The following is a 14,226-nucleotide window of genomic DNA, read 5'->3' as shown; positions in this document are numbered from 1 at the left end:
CATAAGCCACACTAAGCATAAGACAAACATTCATCTGCTTTCATGTGCAAGTATACAAGGATCAGTCAGGACCTGTAATTAAAGCCCAGCATACATAACCAATGAGCAACAAGTTAAATTAAGTGATAAGTAAGTGATAATCTCTTTCTATGTTCTTGTACAAAGGGGTTGAAAATGATCTTTATTGCTTGAAGGCAGTATTTGTGTGAGCAAGCGTTAAAGTGACCCAGAACAATCCAAAATAGCATTCTGGCAGCCACTGTGCTGCCCTATTATTATTATTACAAGTTATTTTTAATGTCGTCATTATTGTAATTATTATTATTATTAGTAGTAGTAGTAGTTTGAGTTGAAGTAATAGTACTAGTAGTAAAAGTAATAGTAGTGGAAGTAGCAAAATGGGTCGTTTTTGTGACAGTTGGGTTATGCACATGCAATGTGCACTGAATGTGACGTGTAAAACAATCCATCCGCAGAGGGATGATGAACATATAATAAATATAATAAATGGATATATAACAAATGTTTGTTTTGTTTTTTTTTAAACATACAGATGGTAATAATTGGTGTTGGATGATATTTCTTGCAGCAAGACACCGAGACAAATTCCTTGTTTGTGAACAAACTTGGCAATAAACGTAATTTTGATTCTAATTCTGATGTTTATGCAAAGTTTTGTTTATATTGGCCCACCTGTTAGGGAGCAAATATTAAAAACAGACATAAGGGTATATCTATATATAGATATATCTATATCTATATACATACACATATATATATATATATATATATATATATATATATATATATATATATATATATATATATATACGTATGTATATATACGTATGTATATATATATATATATATATATATATATATATATATATACATACATATATACATACGTATATATATATATATGTATATATATATATATGTATATATATATATATATATACGTATGTATATATATATATATATACGTATGTATATATATATATATATATATATATATATATATATATATACGTATGTATATATGTATGTATATATATATATATATATATATTCAAATTCAAATTCAAATTCAAATTCAAATGGTATTTGTCACACACACACAACCATACGCAGTATGACATGGGGGTGAAATGCTTGTAGCTACTACAAGTTACAAGCTACAACTTACTACAAAATTTACAAATTAACTTAGAAATTTACAGTATAAAATGTGCAAATAGCAGAAAGAGATTATAAAGATTATAAATTATAGGAAATGTGTGGTGGTGCGTGTGGTGATGTGATGTGTGTAAGAGTCCAGTCTTATAGTGATGTGTGTGGGAGAGTCCAGTCCTACACCTGGTTCAGGGCCCGAATAGCCTGGGGGAAGAAGCTCCTCCTCACTCTCTCTGTTTTGGTCTTAACCCTTTAAGACCTACCATAGAACCAAGTCCGCCAGAGCTTATATTATATGTTTACATGCTGTGGAGCCATTTTTGGGAGCATTTCAAGTTGCTATACATCAATACAACCATTATAGCCTAGATTTTAATAATATGTCTGCATTAAGTGCATAGTAATTACATAAATTGCAAAAAAGTGCAATAAACTACAAAAAAATTGAAAATCGTTTTTGTTTTTTTAACATATATTTCTAGTTAGAGAAATTTAAGAGGCTTATCCCTCAAAACTGTAAATACAAAAAAGTTGCACAAAATAGTTTCCCACCACAGGAAATTTATTTTGAGTGTCTTCATAGTTTTATTTTTGAAATACACCAATTTTTATACACTGCAGGAAAAACAAAAATAAATATTATACTGCAAATTTGCAAAAAAGCAGCATATGCATCAAAATAAACTGTTTCCAGCAGTGCAATATGAGTCCTAAGCATCCCAGAAACCACACAGAAAGTCATAAAGTCAAACATAACTTTTAAAAACACCAGTATAGGCTCATTGAGGCCCGGATGGTAAAAAACTACATTTCCGCAAAATGACGTCACTTCCGGTTTCGGGCAGGTCATGGCGGACATGCAAAAGTTCGCGCTGACGTCTATTCTAACGTAGGAAGTGTTACAAACAGCTGATCAGATCGGCAAAGCGTGTTTCTGGAATATTATGTTTTTGTTGCTGCAAGTGCTTTTTATGCAGTTTTTGCAAAGCTATATGTGGAAGGAAACAAGCTGATGGCATAAGATGTAATTACAACTCCTCCGGTTTCATATGCAAAAAAAATTATTACGCTAGCTTACGTGGTTGCAGAGCTACCGGGATTTAAAAATAGTTACGCAAAACAGAGCGTGCCCGCTCCGACCGGTTTTAAAGGGTTAAGGGAGCGGAAGCGCTTCCCTGACCTCAACAGTGAGAAGAGTCCATTGTTGGGATGGGAGAGGTCCATCATAATCTTCCTAGCTTTGGACTTGCACCGCTTGGTGTACATGGATATATATATATATATGTGTGTGTGTGTGTGTGTGTGTGTGTGTGTGTGTGTGTGTGTGTGTGTTGTAAGATTATTGGTGGTGCTGTTGTTGTTTGTTTGTTTGTTGTCTTTTTTGGAATACTCTGTTATTTTTTTTTTGGGGGGGGGGGGGTTTAAAAGCTTTTTGAAAACTTAAAAAAACTTACATTGATTCTCAGCTCGGCTGCATTTCCTTCTGTATTGATGGGGAGCCGAGCCATGCCGTTAGCTGCAGTGAATCCCCTGACTGCCCCAGGATTAATCTCTACTGGAACGTTTTGTGCTGGAGTTTCATCAGGATTTAAAACTTCAATCTGACATCAGAAAAAAGAAACTGAATCATAACACTTTGTAAAGCAATTGTAATTTCTTCAAATACCACAACTGACGTATCAAAATTATGATTTCAAAGTGTAATATTATATCAGACTATGTAAATGTAAATTTGTGCTTTACCGCAACATCGAAGGACATTCCTGGCTTGAAATATTTTGGAGTTCTTTTAAAGTGGATCGTATAGGGTGATGTAACAATCTGGATACCTCTCAGCTCAGCCTCCACCATTTCACTACCTGTGACAGGGTACAAGAAAATAATTATGCACAAAAAATTGTCAGAATTCATATGTTTTTCTATTACTCACTTTGTTTTCACCGAAAATAAAAACAAAAAACAGTAATTTCTCATTTCTGACACAGATGTTTTTTTTAATTGAATTTTTTTTTGTTTTGTTGATACTCATATACTATCTCTAAAGCTGGTGCACCATTGAAATTAACATATAGGAAAATCTGAACAGACTCAAAAAGATGGGCTTTTTTTCTTACCACTTTCTGTCAGCACACTGACAGATACAAATATGGCGCCCCCTACAAGGCTGTTGATGTCCCTCTCAACTTTTGTTATGTCTTCCCTCCTCAGTCTCACCTCTCCTTCACCATTTTCAATCTAATTCAGCAACATACAGATGTTCATGTAAAGATATGTTCTACACTTATAGCACAACAATACAGTTTCTGAATAGTAGGAGGTATTTAAACTCTTATGTCAGCATCACTTTATATAGAAAGGCTAAATCTTAAGTATAAATATGGGCTCACCTGGACTCTCTGAAGAGACTCTGGAAAACTCTGCTTACTTTGGTCCTTTTTGATGACCCCAAATACCACATAGGCTGTTCCATCCACCTCCTGACCAAACAGATACCTTAAACCATGAAATAAAGATGCACTTGTGAACAACCAGTTTGAACCCAGGTCAAACTGTAACAAAGGGTCACATACATACTACTTAAATCCACAAAACAATTACATACGTAGCTTTGATTCTGACGGTGAAATCTATGCTGTTCACATGGAAGAACTGTGTTAATGGTATCAGTTTCACCTCAAAACTGGGAAGAACTGCAAATAATAAATGAATGAATAAATTAAATGAATAAAACATTTTCTGTGTCAAGTTGAAGTTACTATTTCCATTGCACATTTAAAAACAGTTAAGTAATGTAGTTCAGGTATAATACAGCTAATCGGATGCTCACCATACTCTTTGACCTCAAACTCTGCAGAATAGATTTGCTGTGGGTTGCTCTGGAATTTTGCCACCACTTTCCACAAACCAGTACTACACACACACACACACACACACACACACACACACACACACAGATATTAATCAAACAAATAATTCAAGAATTTGGAAAACTGAAGGTAACACATTAATTAGACTGCATACTATATTCTACACACAAGATTCACACTATTATTATTAGCAATAATAATAATAATAATAATAATAATAATAATAATAATAATAACAATAACAACAACAACAACAACAATAATAATAATAATAATAATAACAATAATAATAACAATAACAACAACAACAACAATAATAATAATAATAATAATAATAATAATAGTACTCACCTAACAATTTCACCAAGCTGGAAATCTCCAGAATGAATACCTGATTTTAGAGAGACTGGATCAAGTGGTAAAACAATGCCTTCAGGTGTCTGTGGAAAAACATAAATTTTCAAAACTAAGATATAAATGACAATATTAAAAAATCTAATAAAAAAAGTTTGTGTTTTCGTTGTTTTGCTACAGCTGATTGCAAAATGTCAGTTTCAATTCTGAGCCCATGAAGAATAAAACACAATACCACAAACTCAATGGCAATGGAAGCATCAGTTTGGGCTGCTTCATCCCTCTCTACAGGCTCCATCTGGGGTGTCAGTGCAAACATCCTGAAATGAACTGAAGGGAAGAGAAGATGTTATTTTTGCTGCTCGGGCAGTGATGTATACATGTTGGGAGGAATATTTAATAAAGAAGTGTGGTTTACTAATTTAAATTTAAAATATGTCTTAGTCAAACTGGGGGAAATATATGACTTTTTTCCTTTCAAATCTTCACTGAAAAAAATTATCAGATGTTCTAACCTTCTTCAATGGGACTGCGTGGACTACACAAAACAGCTTTCTAATTTGTGAAAAGTGATGCCATAGTCACATAATTACTGTAACAAACTCTAAATTATTGGAGCAGCACCATGTTTCCTTAAGTTTATTGAATGGCCCTTAAAAAATATTGAATCTGTATTAAATAAAATAAAGATAGAACTATGGACGCATGGAAACACATGACATGGGAGCTCTGGTTTTCCATTACAGCTTTATTCACCTCCATACATCAACTGAGCACATCGCACCCAAACACAACAAAAACCCCTCCTCTAAGCTTGGGTGTGAGTGGAGCCCTCTAGTGGGTCACCACAGAACTACCCTTGTGTGTGCTGTTTCTCAGTCATGAGGTAGCGGTAGACTCACCTTTGCTGTTTGGTGTATAAAGGGTCTTGTCTGTCTGAATGAAGATGTAACCAGACTGGAAGGAAACCATGACGACTTTCTCCAGGAGGCGGTCGGGGAACTGAGCCTGTAGGTACACATACTGCTTTGCGTTGGGATCTTTACTGAAGTCTCCTGCAGGGATCTGAAACCAGTATGAAAAGTCTATGAAGACTTGGATGGCATATTCAATGATAATTGAATTTCAATGTAATAGAAATAACAATGATAGTCACATATGCAGTAAACAAATAATTCAACTTACCGTTACTTTCCCAAGCTGCTGAAAGTTATTTGCATCGTTGAGGGTCACAGATGTTGTTGCCAGCCTTTTAGTTTTGGTTGGATGGTTCATCACATTGATTTCAACCCTAACGTCTCCTACAGTGCAGTCTTGACACTCCACAAAGATGTTTTCTGCAGTTCCCACCCGCAACAAGTTTGGGGCAGACATCACTTGCCTGCAGAGCAGCGATAAAAGAGAAAGATGTTAATGATAGATGTTAATCTCTGTGTAGATAAACACATGCTGTTACTGACTAAAGAATAAATGATTTATTTATTATGTTATATGTTCATTTTAGACACTATGAAAAACATGTTAATAATTGCTGAAATAATTATTTTTAATTAAAAATTAAAGATGGATTATTATTTTTATCTATTTATTTATTGTATAAAGGTTTTATGAACAAATACTTTCAAAAAAAGTATTTACCGGCTGTTTTCCCATGTGACTCTTAATTATTATTTTTTAATTTGTGGGTTTTTAAAAAATATTTTTCAAGGTTTTGAGCAAGTGGAAATACCCAGTATTCAGTGAGAGTGTTACATAGGAATTCTTAATTCCCAGGTTGACAAATACTATCTTTGTGCTTCTTTGCTAAAGTCTGAGCTCCCATTTTTGAATACTCTCTATTTAAATATTGCAGCGCAGCCTGATGCCAGTTTGTTGATTCGTCATTAGTGTTATTCATAGACAATATAAACCATTTTATATTATAAAGTTATTGTTAGATTTTGTAATCCTCTGTGTTTTATTTAAGGTCTGTTTAACATGAGAAGATCATGTCTTGTGTTAGAATATACCCTTTCACAATGTTTAAAACACTTTAGATGCTGTTCTTTGATGTTGTTCTTTCTTTATCATAATGACAGTTCTGTTCCCTATAATATATGACTGGTTGCTTGAAAAGGAGCCACAGTGACAACATAAAGAGGTTGTCATTATAAACATCAAATGTTTTAACCCATGGAAAGGTTCGTTTTTTGGGTAAATTCCAATTGGTTATGAGCTATGTGCTGGACTTTAAACACAATCAGTGATCTATTGATTATCTTGAATAAAGTCCAGAACTAAATCAATAAATCTTTTCATCATGCTTCTGGAGTCTATTTGCTTTGTCTGGCGTAATGCACCACTGTGCAAACTCTGGACAAAGTTTAGGACAACTTCTTGGCATCACTTTAAATAGAGAATTACCTTGACTTATGTTACATAAGCTGCAGGCCTGGCTGCAGCTTCTCATTACACAAAAAAAACCCCCAAATAAAATAAAGTTAGCAATAAAATTAGTTGGACTCTGGTTTCATTAACAATATTTTTTTCCATAAGTTTTTCCTCATTCCTTTTCCTTCAAATACCACCCATGCCTTCTTGCTTAAAAAAGAATGTGAAACTATATATGCAAAATAAAATAATATATTCATGCAAAAATTCAATTCAATTCAGTTCAATTCAATTAAACCTTCTGCACACATCCAAGATAATGACATTGGCTTTGTTTTGCATGAATTAATTCAACCTCACTGGGAATGTGTAAAAGTACAGCAGGTCTACTTACAATGGAGCTCCATCAGCTACACAAGTGAGAGAAGCAAAGGCCAGAGAGGCCAGCAGCAGCAGAGTCCTCCTCATTATCCCGATCCTTTTCTGCTGCTAAAGTAATCCGTGGCAGTGCAGCATCCTTCTTTTATTCACTAACCTCCCTCCTAGTGCACTCCCACAAAATGTCTATTCATCCTCTTTCCAAACACATGTACACACAATTTCCCAGCAGCAGGTTGGGAAACAGTTTAGTCCTGATAAATATTATCCCTTCTCTAAAGAAACAAGTAAACAGTGGAAAATCAATAAAGGTTTACATGTTTAAATAATGTCTTACCATGCAGTTTAGTAATTAGTTCACGGGATCTAGAAAATATTCTTTTGTGTTTTATAAAATCTCATGTTATTGCTCATATTATTGTACTGCCTCTTTTGAATCCACATATCCACCAGTATGTAAAAATTATCAGACAAGTGGTCTGATCAAAACATATTGAGTAACTTTACATGACGTATTTGGCTGGGACTTTTGAAGTTTCAGCAGCAGGGATTTTCTTTAAAGTAAAATCCTGACGCCAATATATGAGATCTAGTATTTTAGGATTTCAATGACAGGGAAAGAAAAGAAAGCAAAAGGGATCCTGCCTTTACCCTCAGAACAAACTTATACTTCTCTGTGCCACATTAACCAAGGGCACAGAGCACTGTTAATGATCCTCCAAAATGCTTATCATTTAAAGGTGGTGGCATTTATATAATCGTCAGTTGATACTACGCTGTAAAATCTAATTAGTTCACAGAACTCAAAAAAACTATGCAAACTTGGTGCCTCAAAAAAATTGAGTAAAGTTTTACTTAAGATGATTAAGCTAGGGCAACTTACCCATTTTGAGTACACTGTACAGCCTCATTAGTTCCCAGAACTCAAAAAAATGATGCAAACTCGTTGCCTCAAAAAAAAATTGAGTAACGTTTCCTTAAGATGACTAAGTTAAGGCAACTTATTCACTGTGAGTACGGAGTAAAAACCTGTTTCCAGAACTCAAAAAAACTATGAAAACTCGTTGCCTCAAAAAAACAAAGTAAAGCTTACTTAAGATGCCTGTTAGGACAACTTATTCATTGCAAGTATGCAGCATTAAGAATAACTTGATATTCTTGGGAGAGTCATAGGAGAGGTGGTGAATAAACTTAACCTGGGTGTCTACTGTCTTGTGCAGTCTGGGAGATGATTGAATGTTAGGGTGGGTACAGTTTCCTATGCGGTGGGGTCGGGTGGGCTGCCCCGGGTCCTGTGGGGCTGGGCGGACCTGGTGTTGTGTTTAGTATGTTGCTCTGTTTTTTTTTTTTTTTGCTTGTTTTCTCTTCTTTTTCTCTCAACAGGTGATCCAGGAGATTTTTTCTCTTCTTTCTCTTTTTAAGTGCCCTTTCTCACTGTCCCCCTTCCCTTCTGTTTTTCTTTTCCTTCATCTTTCTTTCTCCCTTTCCTATCCCTCAGTCATGTCTGTCCCGTCTGTAACAACTGAAAATAGAATCAAATAAATAATAACAACAAAGGTTGATCAAATGGACAAGGAAAGGCAATAGGGCAAGGCCGTGATGATCCATTTGGCAAAGTAAATCCATTGGGTATCCTTGTTGGTCTTCAGACAACAATTCTGACGGCTAAAGAACCAAATGGGACAGGCAAAAAAAAAAAAAGAATAACTTGATATTTCTGACAGTACAATACTAATTATTTACCTACCTACCCAACTTTTATTTTCAAATGCAAAAAAGTTTAACAGCCAACATACTGGACACTGTTCTTTTGAACAACAAACAATTACATTGCCACTGTTATAATCTCACAATGAAACAAAGTCTCCGATTTAATTATTCTGAAAATAAGTTTAGGCCTACCACAAGTGTGTTTTGTACTTACTTATATAATGAAAATAAAATATATTTATTGTTCTGTCACAAATGCAGTCTCTAATTTAAACACCACATTTGTTTTTCATTCCAACACAGGAGCTGGAATGTTGTATTATTTTAAGGATGGCTAGTTTCCAGTCCAGGCATTACTGCCTGAATGACTGTCATGGATCGAGGTGATCCAAATGTAAGTGCAGAAGAAAGTCTTTAACTTCCCTTAAGTACAGTGGCAGTGGATGTGGGTTGGAGATGCAATGAGCTTGAACCTGCAGGCGGCCATCTTTAAAAGTACGAATTTTTCAAAAAAGTGCCCCTCCGTCAGCCAAACCCATCTGTTCTCTGATTGGATTGTTACATTTGTGATTGACATGACATTGACCAATCAGACGAAAGGAAGAAAAATAGGGTCAAAATTCGTATTTGTAACTTGCAGGGTTTTTTTTGGCTAAGTCCACACACAAATCTTTTTTACGCACACACAAATCTTTTTTACACACACACAAATTCTTTTTACACATACAAAACTGATTTACAAGTACAAAATATTTATGACCACATTTTGAGCCCATACACAGGTAACTCCTGGCATATCGTTTTCACCCCCCTGTGGTCTTTTGCCATTCAGGTTAAACATGATATATATAGTTAGTTAGTCATGGCTATGGATTGAAAATACCCCCCAAACCCCACCCCTAACAGCTGCACCTCCCGAAAAATTTTGCCTGGGCTCTTATCTCACTTTTTTAAATTTCAAACAATCAACAGAAAATTTCACAGACATATTTTTATATAAGGTTTTTAAGGCTGTGGTGTTCATTTTCAAGTAACATGAGCCCAGCGGCAGAGGGAGTGTTCGCCCAGGGCGCCAAACAGGCTAGGACCACCACTGGACTCACCTTCACTGCATCTACAACCATGCCTCACCGGCTTAAAACCTGTGCGCTGCTTGTGCTGTTGCTGTTTTTGGTGTTGATGTGTACAGCTGGCAGCAGGAGGGCTGCAGCCTTTGAATGTAGGCTACTGTTACAGCAACCGGGTGATCACTGTAAGGGTGGACAGCGCGCGGCTCGGTCAAGGTCGAGGTGCGCAGGGGTCCTGCCGGAGGGCAGCATGCTGTCCGCTTCGGCATGCAGGCTGCATGGTCCTGCAATCTTTTTTTTTTTTTTTTTTTTTAAATCTTAAGTGCACGCAAACCAGTAAACAAATTAAAACAAATACTGTTGATAAACTATAATAAAAAAATTACAATTAAAATTCTCAACAACAAAACAATTGGTAAAAATATAATTAATATGTAAACAACTTAATAACCCCAAAGTGTCTAAGTCACGTGACGTGTCACCACAACACCGAAACAGAAGAAGAGGAGGAAGAGGAGGGGGGGGGGGGCAAAGTGTGCCTGCTCTCCGCTGACACAGGAGCTGCGAGTCCAGTGACTTGGCTATTTCGTTTTTGCCGAAAGCACAGCATAGCTAACAAGCAGAACTCAGAGTAAAGAATTGCTCTAACCAGGCTAGTATCAATCCGATACCGATCCCGACTTGGGATCGATACTATCGATATTTGGATCGATCCGCACACCACTACCTTCCACACTGAGAAGCAAAATTTCCAGCTTACTTAGTTTTTCTAAGTTAAGACAACTCAAATAAATTGAGTTGATCAGCGGTTTTGCATAAAAAGTACCGGTAACTTACTTAAATTGACTTCTAATAACAAATTGATTAAAAAATGAGTTCAGCCTACTTAATATTTTTAATTAAACACAATATTAGATTTTACAGTGTATGCAGTATATACTGTCGAATATTCTTTTCTTTTCTGTTTTTTAACAACTCATGTTATTGTTCTGTCTCATTTGAATCAAAATATACACCAGTATGTAAAGGTAATCAGACAAGATTAAATTGTCTGTATGTAATCAATTATTCTAAATGTAAATGCTATCAGGAAATGATCAGACAAGAGAGGCTTTTCAGGAAACACTGTTAAATGTTCAGTTTCTATGCCATATTTTAAAACAAGATCTAGAGTGTAATTAAAGTGGTGGGTGGGTTCTTTTACATTTCGAGAGAAGCCAATTGAGTCTAACAACTATGGAAGCCCGTTTCCGCCACAAAAAAAAAAGAATAAAAAGATCCATAACTTGAAATTTTGAGTTATCTTTCTCAAAAATTCGACTTATTAACTGGACATTTTGAGAAAAGTAACCCGAATTTTCAAGTTAGCTCTGCCAATCAGTAATCTACTTGAATGACGCAATTTTCTTGTTACCCGGAAGGATATGCCGCAGAGGAATGCGCACTCAAAACCGGATTGCAACAAACTGGGGCTTTCGAGAGTACGTTTGCTGATAGTAACGCCATGTGATTCAGCTAATAACACAAGGATTTCATCATTGGTGAAGCCACGCTGAAAATACTCAGCAATTTGTGGATTCATGACTGGCTGTAATACTGGTAGCTTAGCATTTGTAGCTGAGGGCTTCAGCTTCCGGGTAACAAGGAAATTACATCATTAACGTAGATTACTGATTGGCAACGCTAACTCGAAATTTCGAGTTACTTTTCTCAAAATTCTGAATTAATTTTAAGTTAACAAAATGTATTAATATAAAAAATTTTGAATTAATAAGTCGAAACTCAAAATTACGAATTATGGATACTTTTTTTTAGTGGCGGAAACGGACATTCATGAATAACAGATTAAATGCTGTGTTGAGGCTGTTATTTTTAGCATCTACATGGATGTTAAAATCACTCACAATAATTATTTTATCTGAGCTGAGCACTAAATCAGATAAAAGTCTGAGAAATCAGACAGAGACTCTGTGTAAGGCCCAGGTGGATGATAGATGATCACAAATAATCAGAATCAGAAATACTTTATTAATCCCGAAGGAAATTATAGGTTACAGCAGGCAGCACGCTAATGGCGCATGCGCACTTACAAAGGAAACCTCTGACCAAACTTTATACAAACATCACATTGGGAAGACATGTCAGAGAGGTAGGCTGATAGGAAAAAACAATGAAAATGCATAACATGAGGTGAGAGGAGGAGAAAAAAACTCCATTCAAACTGAGCTCCTAATGGGAGAACAGTTTGAGAACAGAAAAAAAACCACCCCAGCACAAAAAGCACATGTCTGTCAATACACCATAGACCGCATGAAATGATGGTGGTTTTTCCTTTAGTGCGAACAACTGCATGTGAGTTTTTCTAGCAGTCTGACACTGGTCTCTCAATCAGTGGCGTGTCCAGCGGAGGCCACCCCCCCAACCAGACTGGCCACCCCAGGTGCCACCCCGAAGGTAAAACACTAAAATTGAATGAAATATCAAATGTACGATTATGGTTTCACAGTGAAAGTCTTTGCGTCTTCCTGTTTTACTTTGAAGGTCTGTGTCTCATGTGAGTGTATCCTACTTTGCTCCCTTGTCTCGTCAGTTCTGATTTCTCCCAGCTGTGCTCTCCTTCTGTGTCTCATTCCCCTCGTTACTTCCCAGTGTATTTAAACCCTGTGTTTCTCTGAGTCAGTGTCGCATCGTCCCTCTTGCTGTGTGGATCTCCCTGTAAGTTTTAGGTTGTTGGGTCCCAGTTTAGTTTGTATGTTTTTTCCTGCCAGCCAATAAAGCTGTGACTTTGAGATAACACCTTGAGTCTGAGCGCCTGCATTTTGGGTCCTACTCCTGCCTGCCACAATGCACTCCTTGACAATAATTATCTGAAGTTTTTATCTGATGTAAAATGTATAGAAATCATACATATACCAACAAGACAGTGTAAATCACTGACACAACAGCATTTGTTTTCATTCAAAGGCTTTATGGCTTTAATACCTGGTGGGCCGGTCTGTAGTGAAAATGCCCAATTTTTTGTCCCAGTCCAGCCCTGCAGGTTAATACTGGCAGTGTCACCATGCCAGCTGACTGTATTTCATCATCAGCCAGTGTTGTTCTTCATACATCAATATTACCAAAGTTTACCATAAGGCAGCATATAAAGTATTTACTTGCTTTCAGGTTTTATTCAAATGTTAGTCTTTTCATTTGTTTCCCCACTTTTTTCCTGTTTCAAAATCAAACACCAGTTTGTGAGAAGATTATCTTCTTTTTTTAATAGGCATTGGTTTTGCATTGGCTAATTTGGCAGCTGTATGTTAAAAACGTTCGTATTTTAATATTCAAAAATGTTTTTGCCCAAAACATATGTGCACTACACGTCAGTAAAAATACTATGCAAATATTGATGTCCTTGACTGCTGAATAAATCACTGACTGATTGTATCTCTTGTACTTTATCAACGCAGTATCTAACAACTTTGCACCGTAGTGGTTAAAATCTCATTCTAATAAGAGTTAAAAGCGCATTCGGTTATTAGATTTATAGGGTTATTGAATTATGGTTAACGGTTGGTAGAATTGTTTTTAACATTATCTGCCAATTACATCTGCCACCCTTCTCCAAATCTATGCCCCTACCTGGCCCCCCCAACAAAAATTTTCTAGACACACCACTTCTCTCAATCTCCCATTGGAGAGCCGTGAGCTTCTCCAGGATGTTATCAATCTTGCTCTCAAAGAGCAAATTCTGAGAACTCACAACCGCCGTGAGCTTCTCCAAGATGTTATCCAATTTTCGCTCAGAGGTCTTAGTCTGAGTGTTCACAGCAGCCTCAAGCTTCTCCAAGATCTTATCTGTGCTGCGTTCAATGAGTCCATTTTGAGAAGTCATGACTCGTCCCATCGCTTCAATCACAGCGGGCAGCCTTGTGGGGTTTTGAACAGCCAATTCTGCTTTCTTTAATCTTCGATAAGCCAGGGCCAAGCCAGCTTTGATCAGCAAGAACCCTGTTATCATGGTTCCGAAAAGGTAGATATCTTCAATGTCCTCGATCGACAGTCCCGCCAGGCACACGGCCCTCCAGTTATGCCACCCGTCCATCATGTATCCGGCAGGGAACGTCCCTCCAGGACACTCAGGCTCACCCGAGCCCAGGTTCCTCGTTGAGAAGAGGGTGTCAATTGCATTCAGGGACCAGTTGATCAAATCCATAATTCCTATTTTAGGTTTTAGCGAACAGACTATGAGAGTGTTCCAGGGCAAGAGTAGAAAAGTAGACGAGACTAGACAAAGACACAAGAAGCCAAGCAGGGAAGAT

At 36.6% G+C, this 14,226-nt stretch overlaps 1 protein-coding gene across 2 annotated transcripts in view; it reads right to left on the bottom strand.

Annotated features, from left to right (window-relative positions):
• The window catches only part of LOC146516488 (complement C3-like), a 68,154-nt gene extending 60,839 nt beyond the window's left edge, over window positions 1-7,315 (bottom strand). For both annotated transcript variants that reach the window (XM_085163684.1, XM_085163683.1), the window contains exons 1-11: window positions 7,162-7,315; window positions 5,583-5,778; window positions 5,300-5,462; window positions 4,633-4,727; window positions 4,395-4,483; window positions 4,004-4,086; window positions 3,779-3,866; window positions 3,564-3,669; window positions 3,291-3,411; window positions 2,920-3,035; window positions 2,631-2,777 (exon numbers count right to left, since the gene is read on the bottom strand). In XM_085163684.1, the coding sequence (XP_085019810.1) occupies window positions 2,631-2,777; window positions 2,920-3,035; window positions 3,291-3,411; window positions 3,564-3,669; window positions 3,779-3,866; window positions 4,004-4,086; window positions 4,395-4,483; window positions 4,633-4,727; window positions 5,300-5,462; window positions 5,583-5,778; window positions 7,162-7,235 (1,278 nt within the window). In that variant the 5' untranslated portion in view covers window positions 7,236-7,315. The remainder of the gene's footprint in view (window positions 1-2,630; window positions 2,778-2,919; window positions 3,036-3,290; window positions 3,412-3,563; window positions 3,670-3,778; window positions 3,867-4,003; window positions 4,087-4,394; window positions 4,484-4,632; window positions 4,728-5,299; window positions 5,463-5,582; window positions 5,779-7,161) is intronic.
• Between the last annotated feature and the right edge of the window lie 6,911 nt (window positions 7,316-14,226).

This window comes from Neolamprologus multifasciatus, chromosome 6, assembly GCF_963576455.1.
Source record: "Neolamprologus multifasciatus chromosome 6, fNeoMul1.2, whole genome shotgun sequence".
NCBI classification, from domain to species: Eukaryota; Metazoa; Chordata; class Actinopteri; order Cichliformes; family Cichlidae; genus Neolamprologus; species Neolamprologus multifasciatus.
The sequence above is the reverse complement of the archived record's forward strand: the minus strand, read 5'-3'. Positions and strand labels throughout refer to the sequence as shown.